The 12,671-nt window shown below is 51.6% G+C and overlaps 1 protein-coding gene across 1 annotated transcript in view; it reads left to right on the top strand.

The window, feature by feature from the left end:
* The window catches only part of Ptprg (protein tyrosine phosphatase, receptor type, G), a gene marked incomplete at its 5' end in the record, with an annotated part of 676,568 nt that overhangs the window by 527,810 nt on the left and 136,087 nt on the right, over positions 1-12,671 (top strand). The window contains 1 exon segment of the mRNA XM_013506946.1: positions 10,907-11,064. Coding sequence (XP_013362400.1) covers positions 10,907-11,064 — 158 coding nt within the window.

Here is a 12,671-nt window from a genome sequence, read left to right as displayed (position 1 = left end):
GGCGGTAGTAGTGCATCCTTCCTGGTTCGTCCCAAAGAACTCAGCAACCCGCTCTGCCCAGCGCGGCCGGCGTGTGATGAGCGCTGGGCGGCCCCCGTGCCCCCGTGCCCCTGTCTGCATCATCAGGAGTGCTCCACTTGCCTGGAGTGCGGGGGCTGCTGACAGGGAGCGACTGTGGAGCTTGACGTTCCGCTTTCGCCGCTACCTGGCCGCTGGAGTAGCGAATATAACTCGACCTTATCAAGCCATACGTTAAGAGAAGCAAGTCGGACATGCAGCGCAAGTATCGCATGGTTTCTCTTCTGTGAGAAACGCAAAGTATAGAAGCGCAAAACAGAAGCGAGAAGAACCAGGGGTGTAGATCGCTTGTAATGGGAAGGGGACTGTGAGGTGGAGCGAGCGGGAGGAAAGGGAGAGGGGCCGGGAACAGATGGAGACGTGCTCTCTACCTGCACCCGTCTGCGGAACGAACATCATCATGTGCACTGTGAACGCGCACTGCTCCAAATAGAGACGGAAGGAGACGGAAGTGCTGGTGGTGCGGGGGACTCGAGGCCGCCGAGGGAGAGAGTAGTGGCCCAAGAACCAGGAAGCAGGTGCAAGGGCACCGCATTCGTCTCTCATCTGTCGACCCTGCCCAGGCCCCCTGTGCTTTTATCTCAGCCGCGGCAGGGTGAGCTAAGATCCCCTGATCCCACTTCACAGACGGGCAAACTGTTTCAGGGACATTAGCTGATGGTCTCCAGCTGGTGCGGTGGCCCGGGACTTGAACCCTGTAGGGTCAGACCCTGAGATGCGTTCTTTCTACGCTCGCTGCTGAGCCAGCTGCTGACTTCCAGCATCAACCACCTTCCTGAATATTGTCAGAATCAGTTAATCTGTGTGTGTCTTGTCTGTCTTTTAAGAATTCGCTCACTGACTAGTGTCAAGGAAGCTGGGGGAATGTGTGTATCATTTCAGCTGGGTCACCAGACCCTTGTAGGGGAGAGGGGAGAGCGAGGAGCCGCTCGGCGATAACGCGGGGTTTTGTCACTGCATGGCTCCGTATAATTTAAATGTCATCCGTGTTTCCTTAATTGTTGACAGGACTGCAATCTTTATGTACTTTCTCTTCGGAAACATTAATGTCAGTGTACGTCTTATTCAAACATCACCCCTTAAATCAAAATGCCATACTTGGCCAACTGAAACCATTAATAAATCAAAGAGACGAGATGTCTTTGAAATAGGTGGAGTATCCTGATCTTGGACCACACCGTCCTGGGAGTTTGAATTTAAGAATGTGACTTCTGATGGGGTCTCTCTCTCTCCCTAGCTGTCCCTGCCCAAACCCCACAGTAGCACCAGTTATTTACTTCATGACATGGACCTTTGGGATTTTGTCTGGACCGAGTCTGTGGGAAAGGTGGGAGGGATGTATTTAATTCTCTGACCCCTGGTGGAGCGTGTTTCAGAGGCAGAGATAATCTCAGTGCTCTAGCTCCCCATGTAGTTTGCCCTATTGGGGCTCAAATGATAATTGCTTATCGCTGTCCTTTTCTGAGCATCACATTTTTATGTAGGAGCAGAGATCGGTAAACTTCCTGTGCAAGAAGGACAGCAAATACTTTAGACTTTGCCAGCCATAGATTTTCTTTTGCATTTGTAGTCCCAAAGCAGCCACAGACAATACATAAACAAATGGGCCTGGCTGTGTTCCAGTAAAACTTAATTTACAAAAGCAGGCAAGGGGCCAGGTTTGGCTAGTGTGCCGTAGTTGGCCCATTTTAGACTTAGAGTTCCTTAGTGCCTTCATCTAACTCACTTCTTTCAGCCATGTGTAAAGGATCTGCTTTATAAAGCACTGTGTTGGGAGCCGTAGATGCAGGCAGGAGACGTGGTCTTGCTGTAAAGAGCCCCTCACCTGCTGAGAGACCAGTCCTAACCAGTTGCGGGGAGTGTGAGCCCCAGGCATGTTCACCTCGGGACCTGGAGTGAGCTCTCAGGCCTCCTTAGGAGGTCGCTCCGACATCACAGGTTATGAGGCCTCATTTATAAAAAGGCTGCATCAGGGCCTTCACCCTCGGTGGGAACTGGGAGCGATAGACGTGCAGCAGGTCCTGCTAATGGGGTGAGGCCTAGGGGTGCAGGCTGTGCTGGGTAAACTGAGGCTGGAGAACTCGGTGCACATACTCAGGGGAGAGTTCATGCTCTGACTGGCTCTGTGAGTGTCCTTCACTTGTGGTGTGCGGGGCGAGCTCCGGCCCAGCCTCTGCCAGATCCGCGAAGCTGGTGGAGCCCTGCTGGGTCTCCTCAGGATCCCAGCCCCTCAGTTCTGCACCTCTCGTCTCTCTGCTTTCACAAACCTGAACGCAGGGTGCCTCTTTGAGTTGGTATCAAGTCACTGTCTTCATTAGCAACGTGAAGCTGTTATTGATGCTGTTTGAAATAATGATGCATCCTATGACTGATGGTGACTTTTCTCACCAAGAAATAGAGCATATCTAGGATTTATGGGTTATTTAAAATAAGCCAACTGCTCCTGTGCTTCTCTCTTCCTTCTTGGTCTCCTCCTGCGCTGGTGAGCACCTGTTTTGTTCTGGGAAGTGGTTTAGCTGCCTGGTATACGGGCAGGCAAGGTCTTGCCCTTATGGATAATCGGGCGCTTGGTGCAGACAGGACAGAAGACACGTAAGCAGATGTGGGAGGGAAATAAACGAAGTAGATGGGCGTCGATAGTTACCGGCAGAGCGGGGCAGGGCAGGTGCCCCGGCAGTGATGTTGAGCAGAAACGAAGTGAAGAACGGGAAGGGGTCCGGGCTCGGGCGGGAGGAAAAGCCCCGTGGGGTGTGGGCCCGGCAGGCGCAGGGCAGGTGGGTGGCCACAGAGTAGAGTGAGGAAGAAGCAGGCCGGGTAGCTGGGTCACGCAGGGCTTCAGGACCAGAGGACAGAGTTTGGATTCCACGCTGTATGAAATGAGACCCACAGAGATTTCAGGCTGAGCAGCATCTTCAGGGCACTTCCTTACCTGATAGGGTTTTCCTGGCTGCAGGTTTCAAGGGCAGAGCCCAGGGATCCGGAGTGAGGAGGAGAGAGCTCCAGGCTGGGTCTCGGGAGGCCCCAGGACCCTCCTCATGTCACTGTGTATCTTGGCCGATTTCTTTCCCTCTCTGAACTTCATCTGCCTCATTTGTAAAGTGAAAGAGAACCAGCGTACGCTTGTGAGATGTGCTGTGTGTTCGTGGGGGTTTCACCGGGGGAACCGGCTAAAGTCCGCCTGCTGCGTGTTCCCGGAGGTCACGTCCCTGGAGGCCCGGCGGATGGCCGCATTTGGGTGTGGGGCAGCCTCACTTCCCTGCTGTGGCTTCCCGTCGCTGTGCTCGTGGGCTTTGATAAGCAGCACCTCGTTAGAGAGAACACTGCTCGTCTCCGCATCCTCAGGTGAACCCCCGGGGGCTCCCCGGCAGTGGCTGTGAGGCCACACCTTAAACCGCCAGGCGCTGACCGTTGTGCTGTGTCCCCCCGTTGCCCGTTTTCCATCCCTGTGCTTGGCAGAGCCCTGTCACCAGTTGTCAGACCACATTCCTCGCTGGGCACAGTAGGTACAAGGCAGGTCCGGACCTCACCCTGCGCTGCACTCTCCACGTCTGATGTTCGGCTCACTGCGTTGCCTTTTCCGCATTTTTACTGAAAGTAGCTGGCCGCTGATGCCCCGTTGCACCTGTGACACACAGGGCTTTCCAAGTTTTCCCTGTAGCTTTTCCTCTTGCTCACTTGCTGCAGCCGTGCACCACTGGGTGTGGCTTCCTTTGCGCTGGCCTTTCCCTACCTGGGCTGTTCTCCCCTGGTGACTGCATGGCTCTGGCTTTCTCACTGGCTTCAGACTTCACGTAAGATGCTGCCGTCTCAGTGGAGCCTCCCTTAAAGCTGCTGTTTTGAAAACAGTGGTCAGGATGGACTTCATGAGAAATGGATCACTTGAATATGTCTAAGGTATCGGCAGCTGAAGAACATTTGGCCTGAACCCAGCCTCGGATGAAAGAGTAAAGAAGTGTTCTAGGCAGAGGAAGGGAACCAGTGCAAAGGCCCTGGGGTAGGATGCTCACAGAACACAGAGAGGCTGGGGTGGCTGCATCTAAAGAGTGGAAAGCAGGAGTAGGTGAGCCTGTGGAGGGTGGAGGAACCTGTGGAGGGTGGAGGAACCCACTGATGTGGTCCCCCTAGAAACTGGCCGCTCCAGTGTGGCCCCGGGAGCAGCAGCATCAACATTATTAAAATGAGGAATCTCCATTCTGACTACAGACCTACTGGAGAAGAATCTGCACTTGTTTGGGCTTCACAGGGATTTCTGTGCACATTAAAATTTGAGCAGCGTGGTCGTAAATCTTGCTCCGCATAGAGTGACTTGCGCCCAGTGCCTTCCGCTGTCACCCGCTGCTCCCTGCTCAGGCTGAAGATCAGTCCTGCCCCGGTGATTTGAAGCATTTCTGTAAAAGTCAATTGCTTTTCCTTTAAAAAAAAAAAAAAAAGGAGCGGGCTGAAGTAGAGGCTTGGGCTGTCACACACTTCTCTAGCAGTTGCTGGCCTCTTGCTTGGGGGATGTTGCCTGTTTCCTCACTTTAGAAGCGAACATGCTCAGTCTTAGTGCCTTCCAAGGTAACGTAGCACCTTGTTCAGAGTGTGTGCGCGCGTGCGTGCTCGCGCATGTGCACACGTGTGCACGTGTTCACTTCCATCCCACCGTTCTTGACGGCTGCACCCGTCTCTTCCATATGTTGATGCTTCTTCGTAGTTTGCAAAGAGCTTTTTTTCCCTATGTAACCAAAGTATTGAAAACACGAAGTTATTAACACACCAAAAAATCCAATCAATCAGACGATTATCATCTAATGTTTTAATGATCACATTTTTAATCCAATTATGCACGTTTGAATCTTTCAAATTTTCTTTAATTAAAACTTGCCTCCTGGCACTGCTGTCAGAAATAAGGAATTGAGCAGAATCAGCCAGATACAATTTAACGTTGGAGGAAGCTGCAAGGCTGACTGGGCCGCGCTGGGTCTCCTGGTTGACCGTGACTGTGCAGCCCTCATACAGCATTTGCTAATTGATAAGAAGAATTTAATCATCTCCAGATATACTCCGTTTGCGTTCAAATAAGGTATTCCTTTTTCTAAATAAACCTCCTCTAACTGATTATTCATATTGTCGTTCAAAATGCTTAAAAATGAAAGACAGAGTTGGGTGAAATGTAGACTACTTAATACAGTGTGTATTTAATATAAAAGTCATACATTATTCATTTTGGCAATTTGAATAACTTTGAATTTAGCATCCCTGTTCCCCATCTTTTCCTTTGATGAACGATTAATTATTAAAATATAATATTGTCTGCATGCGGCACCCAGGATCCTTGAAGGAAGAAGAGATTCACTCTCTTCAGTTCTTTCACCTGGCAGTGCGCAGCTCCTGCTTATTACGGTGTAGTGGAGTGAATGGTGGGGTAAGTGCAGTGTGTCAGATACTTTCCTCAGCTGGTAAGTGGCTGGAGTAGGAATGTTCTGAATTCGAAGGACTAATTGGATAGGAGATGGAGAAGCAGCGTTCTGCTGGGGTGGGTGTGGAGTCACACGGCCCGCTCGCCCCACGATCTGTTTCACGGCCCTTCGGCACTTAGCTTGGCTGGGCGTCTCCCTGATCACTTAAGTAACATCAGTTCCTTTAACACACGGAGCTGCCTTACAAAGTCCACACTCTGCGTTTCACAGATGAGGAAATGCTGCAGACAGAGCGGATCACACACTCTGGGCCGCCCTTGAGGAGACCAGTGGGATTCACATTCCAGGCGCAGGCTCCCGCCCATCCACCCATTTTCTAAGTCCTGCATTCTGCAGCTGGTGCTCATGAAGTCTCTGATCTCAGCTGAACGGTGTGGTGTGGCGCGGCCTTCCTTCCTCCCCGCGGCTGCGGTCAGGAGACCGCAGTCCTGGGTCCGACCCTTAAGCTCCCCGGCTCCATGTGTGCAGGACTGGACACGTGGCTGAAGGTGACCCCAGTGTGCGTTAGGGCACTCTGCACCCCCACTTGTCAGCTAAGCGCTGCCTGGGAGACAGAGCGGGAAGTAGGGTGTCCAGAAAGGGCAGTATACACTGACAGTCTGTTTGAACTTAAAAAACTGGCCAGGGGAAAACACCTGGAGAGTTAATTCTCTAATGCGGTTGTTATGGTTTGTGTCTGGGTGTCCCCCCAAAGCCTCAAGCGTCCATGGTGCAGGCTTTTAGAGTTTGATGGGTGTGAGAGCTACACCCACCCTGGGGTGGATAGTTTGCATATGTAAGGGAGAGGAAGAAGCTGCCTGAGGCCATTCCTCCCCCATTCCTTCCTGGTGTGTGGTTGTTGCTTTGCTGTGTTCTGCACCAGGAGCTGTAGCCCTCTGCCATGTGCCAGTCTGCCTTGTAATCTGCCAAGTATGGACTGAAACCTCCACAAACTATAAGCAAAATAAACCTTTCCTTCCTTCATTTTGGGCATCAGGTATTTTGTCCCAGCAACGAGAGAAAAGTAACCAAGACAGCGGTACTCACAAAATAAACATCAGTAGTGGTGGTGCTGGAACGTGTGGTGAGCTCCCCTTCCCTTGACCCTTGTAGGTCTGGCTGTGACTCACTAAGTTGACTTTCCAAAACCCAGGAGCCTTCCCGACACTTGCATTAAAACAGTGAGCAAGATGCAGGCTGAGAGCTAAATTTACCCCACTGCCTGCTTTTGTGTGCGTCTTAAGCTAAGAGTCCTAATTAAATGAAATGCTATTTCCCCACCCAAGAAAATTGTTTTCTTCTCATTAAGTAGATGTATGTTTTGAAGAGTGTACTTAGTTTTTATTAATGTTTTCAGTGTTGTTAATAAAGTTGTGGAAATGAGTTCATTATATAAGCACCTACGAGCTGGGCGTGGTGGTGCACGCCTGTAATCCCAGCACTCAGGGAGGCTGAGACAGGAGGATCTTTGCAAGTTTGAGATCAGCCTGGGCTACAAAGTGAGCTAAGGACCAGCCTGAACTGCATAGCGAGACTCTTTCTCAAAAAGACTAAATAAATAAGTAAATATAAGCACCTACGTAACACCTCTGATTTTGCCTCTTGCACTACAAAACCTGAAATCTATCAGATACTTTGTAGAAAATGTTTGTCAGCTCCGGTTTAAAACATGGAATGACCGACCTGTTTGCTCTGAGGCAGGCCCTGTATTAACCCATTTATGCTGAAGATGGTAATGTTTTAAATTTCTGGGTGGAATTTGTACGTGTTACCTTGAAAAATTCAAGGAAAGGAGTTTGAAGAGAAAAAAATTCTCTTATGTTCCACGAACGTTACAAAATGGAGCACCAGGCAGTGCAGCCTCGAGGAGCTTACACTGAGTAACTTCCTTGCCTCAGCCTACCCGATACCCTCAGAACTGCACATCGTGGAAGTAGCTCGGAGATGTTGAGGCCTCTGCCCAGAGTGGCTCAGGTGTTACGTAGCAGTTGGTTCCAAAGCCCATGCTAGGCTCTGACCAGGCTGATGGAAAATATACCAGGCGCGCCTTCAATGCATTAGTAATCTAGGAAGAAGCAAAAAGACGTATGTCCACATCGTTAGAGGAAGTACCTGGTAAGACGTGGGGGCGTCAGGGACAGTACTGACCAAGTGAAGCACAGTGCCCGTCGCTTGTGAGGTGTGCCCACGCCCAGTCCTGCAGCAGCCTGAAGGCTTCCTACCCTGCGTGTGCCCGCGCCAGGTCCGCGCTGTGTTGGGATTTGAACCTGGAAGGCTGCGCCTCTGCTCTTCTCAGCCCTGCGGAAGGGAGTTGTGGGGTGGGTGAGAGCAGCAGTTAGAGGTGAAACGTCCCCGCCGCGCCCCCTGCACTGTTCCAGAGCCCTGGAGTTTTCTAGAGCATTCTGTTGAAGCTTCCCTGCTCTCCTGGAGTTTTTATGTTGGCTCTGTTACTTTCCCCTGACTGCCATTTCCGCAGCCCTGAAGTTCAGGAATTGGACTAAGCTGGTCCTCAGAGTATCCGCAGGACCCGGTGGCTGGACTCTGCATCAGACTCTGTTTGAACAAATGGGGCTTTGGCTGCTAAGGCTGCTGAGCCAGGCTCCTTCCAGATGGAGGCGTCCTAAGATCAGGGGAGCAGGGGGGACACTGTGGAGCCGGTGCTCCCTGACCCTCAGCTCTGTCTCACCTCCAGACTGTGAAAGCCAGAGCCGCCTCTGAGCCGGGGGTGGCCAGGGACGGAGAAACCTATGGCACCACCCCGGACCCTGCCAGGGTCATGAGCCCACCCTGAACACCCTCGTCCTGGTGCTGCTGGCACAGTCGGCACTGGAGACAGCTCTGCCGGGGTTGGCCTGAGGTTTCCCGAGGACACAGTCTGCAGTCCAGCACCCTGACCCTGAGGAGGTCCAGGGGAAATGTCAAGTTTTTCAGATGGTTCAGTTTAGGACAGTTGATCCTGAGGGAGGCTGAGGGGCTGCAGTAATGCCCCAGGGGTGTCGGGGAGGTGGCGGTTTTGCGCTAGCTATGCCAACCTGTACACACCCTTTGTCACTTGCGGCTTGTGTTGGCTGTTTACACAGCTCAGAAAGCCCAGCGGCAGCAAGCAAAGGCCAAAATACTTCCTTCTCCTGGCCAACCCGGTCCCAGTCAGGCATCCTTTAGAGAGGTTCCCCCAGTCACTACAATACTGATAACCAGGTTTGAAGACTTTTGCATTTATTAGTTAATACTTAGTTTCTCCCTTGGAAAAAAATGGATCAGAAACATCTCTAAGAATCAGCTTTGGGGACTGGGGATTTAGTTCAGCAGCACAGCGCCTGCCTGGCAAGCGCAAGGTCGTGAGTTCAATTCCTGGTACCGGAGGAAAACCCCCCCCCCCAAAAAGAACCAGCTTTGGTTTTTGAGCCTTATGAATACTTGCGATCACTTCCCTGACGCACGGCAGTGGGCTTCACTCTGTAACCTCCATGTGCCTTGACTTGCACATGTGTGAAGTTGGAGTTTGAAAGCGCACACTGTAAGCGCACACTGTGTAGACCACGGAGATGAGTGCGCGTGGGGGTGGGGAAATGAAAGGCTGAACTCCGAACCTTCTAGTTTTGTATTCCGGCTCGGTATGTTGGGATCATAACAGGATGAGCTACTGAAGTGTCGAGTGAGTGAAAATTCTCAAGCTCTTTCGGTACTGCCTGGCATGGTAATCAGTGCTGTATAGATGTTTACAGCATCTGACCGGAAAAGCCAGGTGCTCGCTTCTGCAGCGTGTATAGTAAAGTACAGTAAAGCCCAAATAAACATGCCTTACTCAACTATGCTCTTCCAGTGGAAATTACAATTTCATCCATGCTGACACAATTTCCATTGGGCTTTCCCGTTATCCCCCAGAAGGAAGACCCTTTGTGTTAGGGGTAGATCCAAGGCCTGCCCTGGTTGATCTGGAGGGACAGTGAAGAAGAGGTGATTCAGGGGCTGAGGATTTAGCTCAGCGGCACAGCGCCTGCCTGGCAAGCACAAGGTCATGAGTTTGATTCCCAGTGGGGGCGGGGGGACCAAAAAAAAAAAAAAAAGAAGAGGTGATTGAAAGCTTGGAAAGAATGTTGCCTTCGGCACAGGTGTGTCTGTGCTGTTCGTTTTCAGCCCTGAAGAGCAGGTGAAGCCATTAATAGGAGCCCCCAAGCGAGCCATTAGCTGGCCTCTCAGAGAGCCAGTACATCTTGAACAGGGATGAAAGAGAGACTCAGATCAAAGCAAGGGCGACTTCTGTGATTTGTGGAGAAGGCCGGATGACCCCCTGAACCTCCTGGGGTCCGTACCCTAATCTCAGTGGATCTGTTCCTGTCTGCCTCAGAACCTTTGCATTTGCTATCCCCATGCACCTAAGATGATCTTCTTTACCTTTTTGCTATTACCATTTAATTTTTGTCCCAGTACCCTCAGCTTCCTTAGTCAGAACTCTGCCATTCCCAGCACCGGGATCCCTGGCTTCGCGGTGTGCCACCTTCATCCGCAGCGTCGTGATACCTGCTTGGGCCTTTCTCTTCTCTGCTGGTTATTAGGAGTTGTGGTTGTTGCGTCTCAACTTAACTATCATTCTTCCATTGCAGCAAAGACATCTCCATTTTGGTTAAAAAGATAAAAAGAAGCCTGTTTCTGGGGCATTTTTAAAGTCACTTACTGAGATACTGAGGACAGAACAAGGGCTTCCTGCATGCTAGACAAATATTATACTGCTGAGCTGCATCCCCAGACCTCTGTAAATTTTATTTTGAGACAGGGTCTTGCTACGTTGCCTTGCAAACTTCCTGCCTCCGCCTCCCATGGTGCTGAGCTTACAGGCACGTGGCACCCCACCTGGTTCAGGGGGTCACTTACAGGTTCAGGACAGTCCCCGGTTAGGTGTCTTTGTGCTGCACGGACCTTGGGTGCAGTCAGGGTGAAACACAGCCGGCCTTGGGCTTGCAGGCCGTTGCTGGCTCCTGGTTTTGTTCTCCTGGTGACTGACACTGTGACCCATAGTTTGTTCTGCTGGTTAGCAGTCTGTAGCTGTTAGACAGAGGAGGGGAGGGTGGGTTAACCAAGGCCTGGCCTGTGTCTTCTCTGCGGAGATGGTACCGTGCTAGAGTGTGTTGCTGATTTTTCTGGGGCTGAGGGACCGTCGCGGTGCTCCACCACTGTTCAGCATGAAGCCTGTTCTAAGAAATGTCGTGTGGTGCTGCTGTCCTCAGAGCACACCCCAAGAAGTGCGGCCGGGTTTTCTGCCACCACCAGATGCCGCTGTTTACGCAAACAGCGCTCTCAAGGCTGGTGCTGTGGCGCCCTCAAGCGTCTGACGGCGTGTCTGCAGCACAGTGTGACTTACAGTGCTCTTTCCGTCTGCTTTCCCCACACAGAGAAGGAGACCTTCTTGGACCCTTTCGTCCTCCGGGACCTCCTGCCGGCATCCCTGGGCAGCTACTACCGGTACACCGGTTCTCTGACCACCCCTCCGTGTAGTGAAATCGTGGAGTGGATCGTCTTCCGGAAGCCTGTACCCATCTCTTATCACCAGGTAGAGCCGCTGCCCCGGGGGGCGCCTCCTTTCCCTGATTTTATGTCTGCCTAACTCTGCAGCATTGCTAGGGGACGCTGCAAGGTTTTCGCTTTGCGTTTAATCTTCCGCACTTCATTGATTTCTTCATTTATCCCATCAAAAATGTTTTTGAATGCAAAAATAGTGAAATGTGAAATATGGGTGCTAAGCTAAAAATTAACTAGCAGAGGGGAATTTCAGTGTGACACGAGGCACTGCGCAAAGACTCCGTCTTGGAGGTAGTAGGCGCCGCCCATGATATTTCACACCGGAGACTGTGCCAGGCTTTTCGAATGGCCAGCCTGTGTGCGCCTCATGAACTGCAGACTTCTGAGGTGGGCACTCTTTGTCCCCCATCTCATGGAGAACACTGAGGGTCGTGGAAGGTCAGGAATTTTCCCAAGATCTCACGGCTGGTATCCAACGATGGCGTCTGATTGAAAAAAATAAAAATTCTCAGATCACGGAGCCCATCATAGTTGAGAAAAAGCAGAGGTTTGCAAACACAAGGTAAGTAAAACATATCATGGATTGGGCTTTTTCTGAATGACACACTTTACTAAGCACTTTACATTTACCAGCCTAAAGCCGCTGTGAGTTGGGTATCACAGCGACTTGGCCCGCACTGGACAGTTGGATGTGAGGAGGATGAGGAACGTGCCCTGGGATCGTGGCTAATGAGTGACAAAGCCAGGAGCTGAGAAAGAACATCCTAGTTCTCAGAAATTCAGCATGCACTGGGATCTGTAAGAAAGGGACCTTGAGCCAGTAATCAGCGCTGTCTAAGAATGGAAGATTCTGCTCAGGACCTTGCTTGGAAATGACCCGCAGGCATCCCACCAGCTTCACAACAAGGGCAGCAGTGTGGCGGGTGGGAGGGACTTGTGCATTTTGACGAATGCCAGGAGTGTAACTAAAGACACTGGCAACAAGCTTTTGAGTCTGGCCGGCACGGGGAACAGCCCCAAGGTTGTCCTGACCAGGGTAGAGGGGACGGAGTAGGCAGTGGGGAAAGGACAGTTGTTCCGGTCAAGTTGTTTCCGGATGCAGGAAACTGCCCTGAGGCGGCTCGTGTGGAAGGGATGTTGTGGAGGAGCAGCCGTCGGTTCCGAGAGGAAGGAGCCGAGCCGTGTCCTGAGCAGCGCTGGAGCTAGAAAGCCAAGCACGGGGCTTCCTCTGGGTCTTGCAGCGCCCGTGCCGTCTCTTCAGTCTTGGACTTTGTGACGTAGCTTTAGGACCAGTTCTGTACTTTTTAAAATTCTGGACCCTGCTTCCTCCTGGCTTGCTTTCTGTTGTTCTCACGGCCCCAGGTGGGTCTCTGGTGTCTGTTGTTCTTTAGACAAAAGGGTTGCTTACCCCACCTCACCAGAGTTGGGGTCTCAGGTCAGGTTCTTTTTTTTGGAGGGGGTGGTCTTTTTGAGACAGGGTCTCACTATGCAGTTCAGGCTGGCCTTGAGCTCACTTTGTAGCCCAGGCTGGTCTCAAACTCAAAACAATCCTCCTGCCTCAGCCTCTCCAGTACTAGGATTACAGGCATGCACCACCACGCCCGGTTTAAGGTCAGGTTCTCAAGAAGATAGTTCTAC

Source organism: Chinchilla lanigera, unplaced genomic scaffold, assembly GCF_000276665.1.
Source record: "Chinchilla lanigera isolate Chin_1 unplaced genomic scaffold, ChiLan1.0 scaffold00116, whole genome shotgun sequence".
In the NCBI taxonomy this organism is placed as follows: Eukaryota; Metazoa; Chordata; class Mammalia; order Rodentia; family Chinchillidae; genus Chinchilla; species Chinchilla lanigera.
Note: the sequence above shows the minus strand (reverse complement) of the source record. Positions and strands in the feature narration are given on the sequence as shown.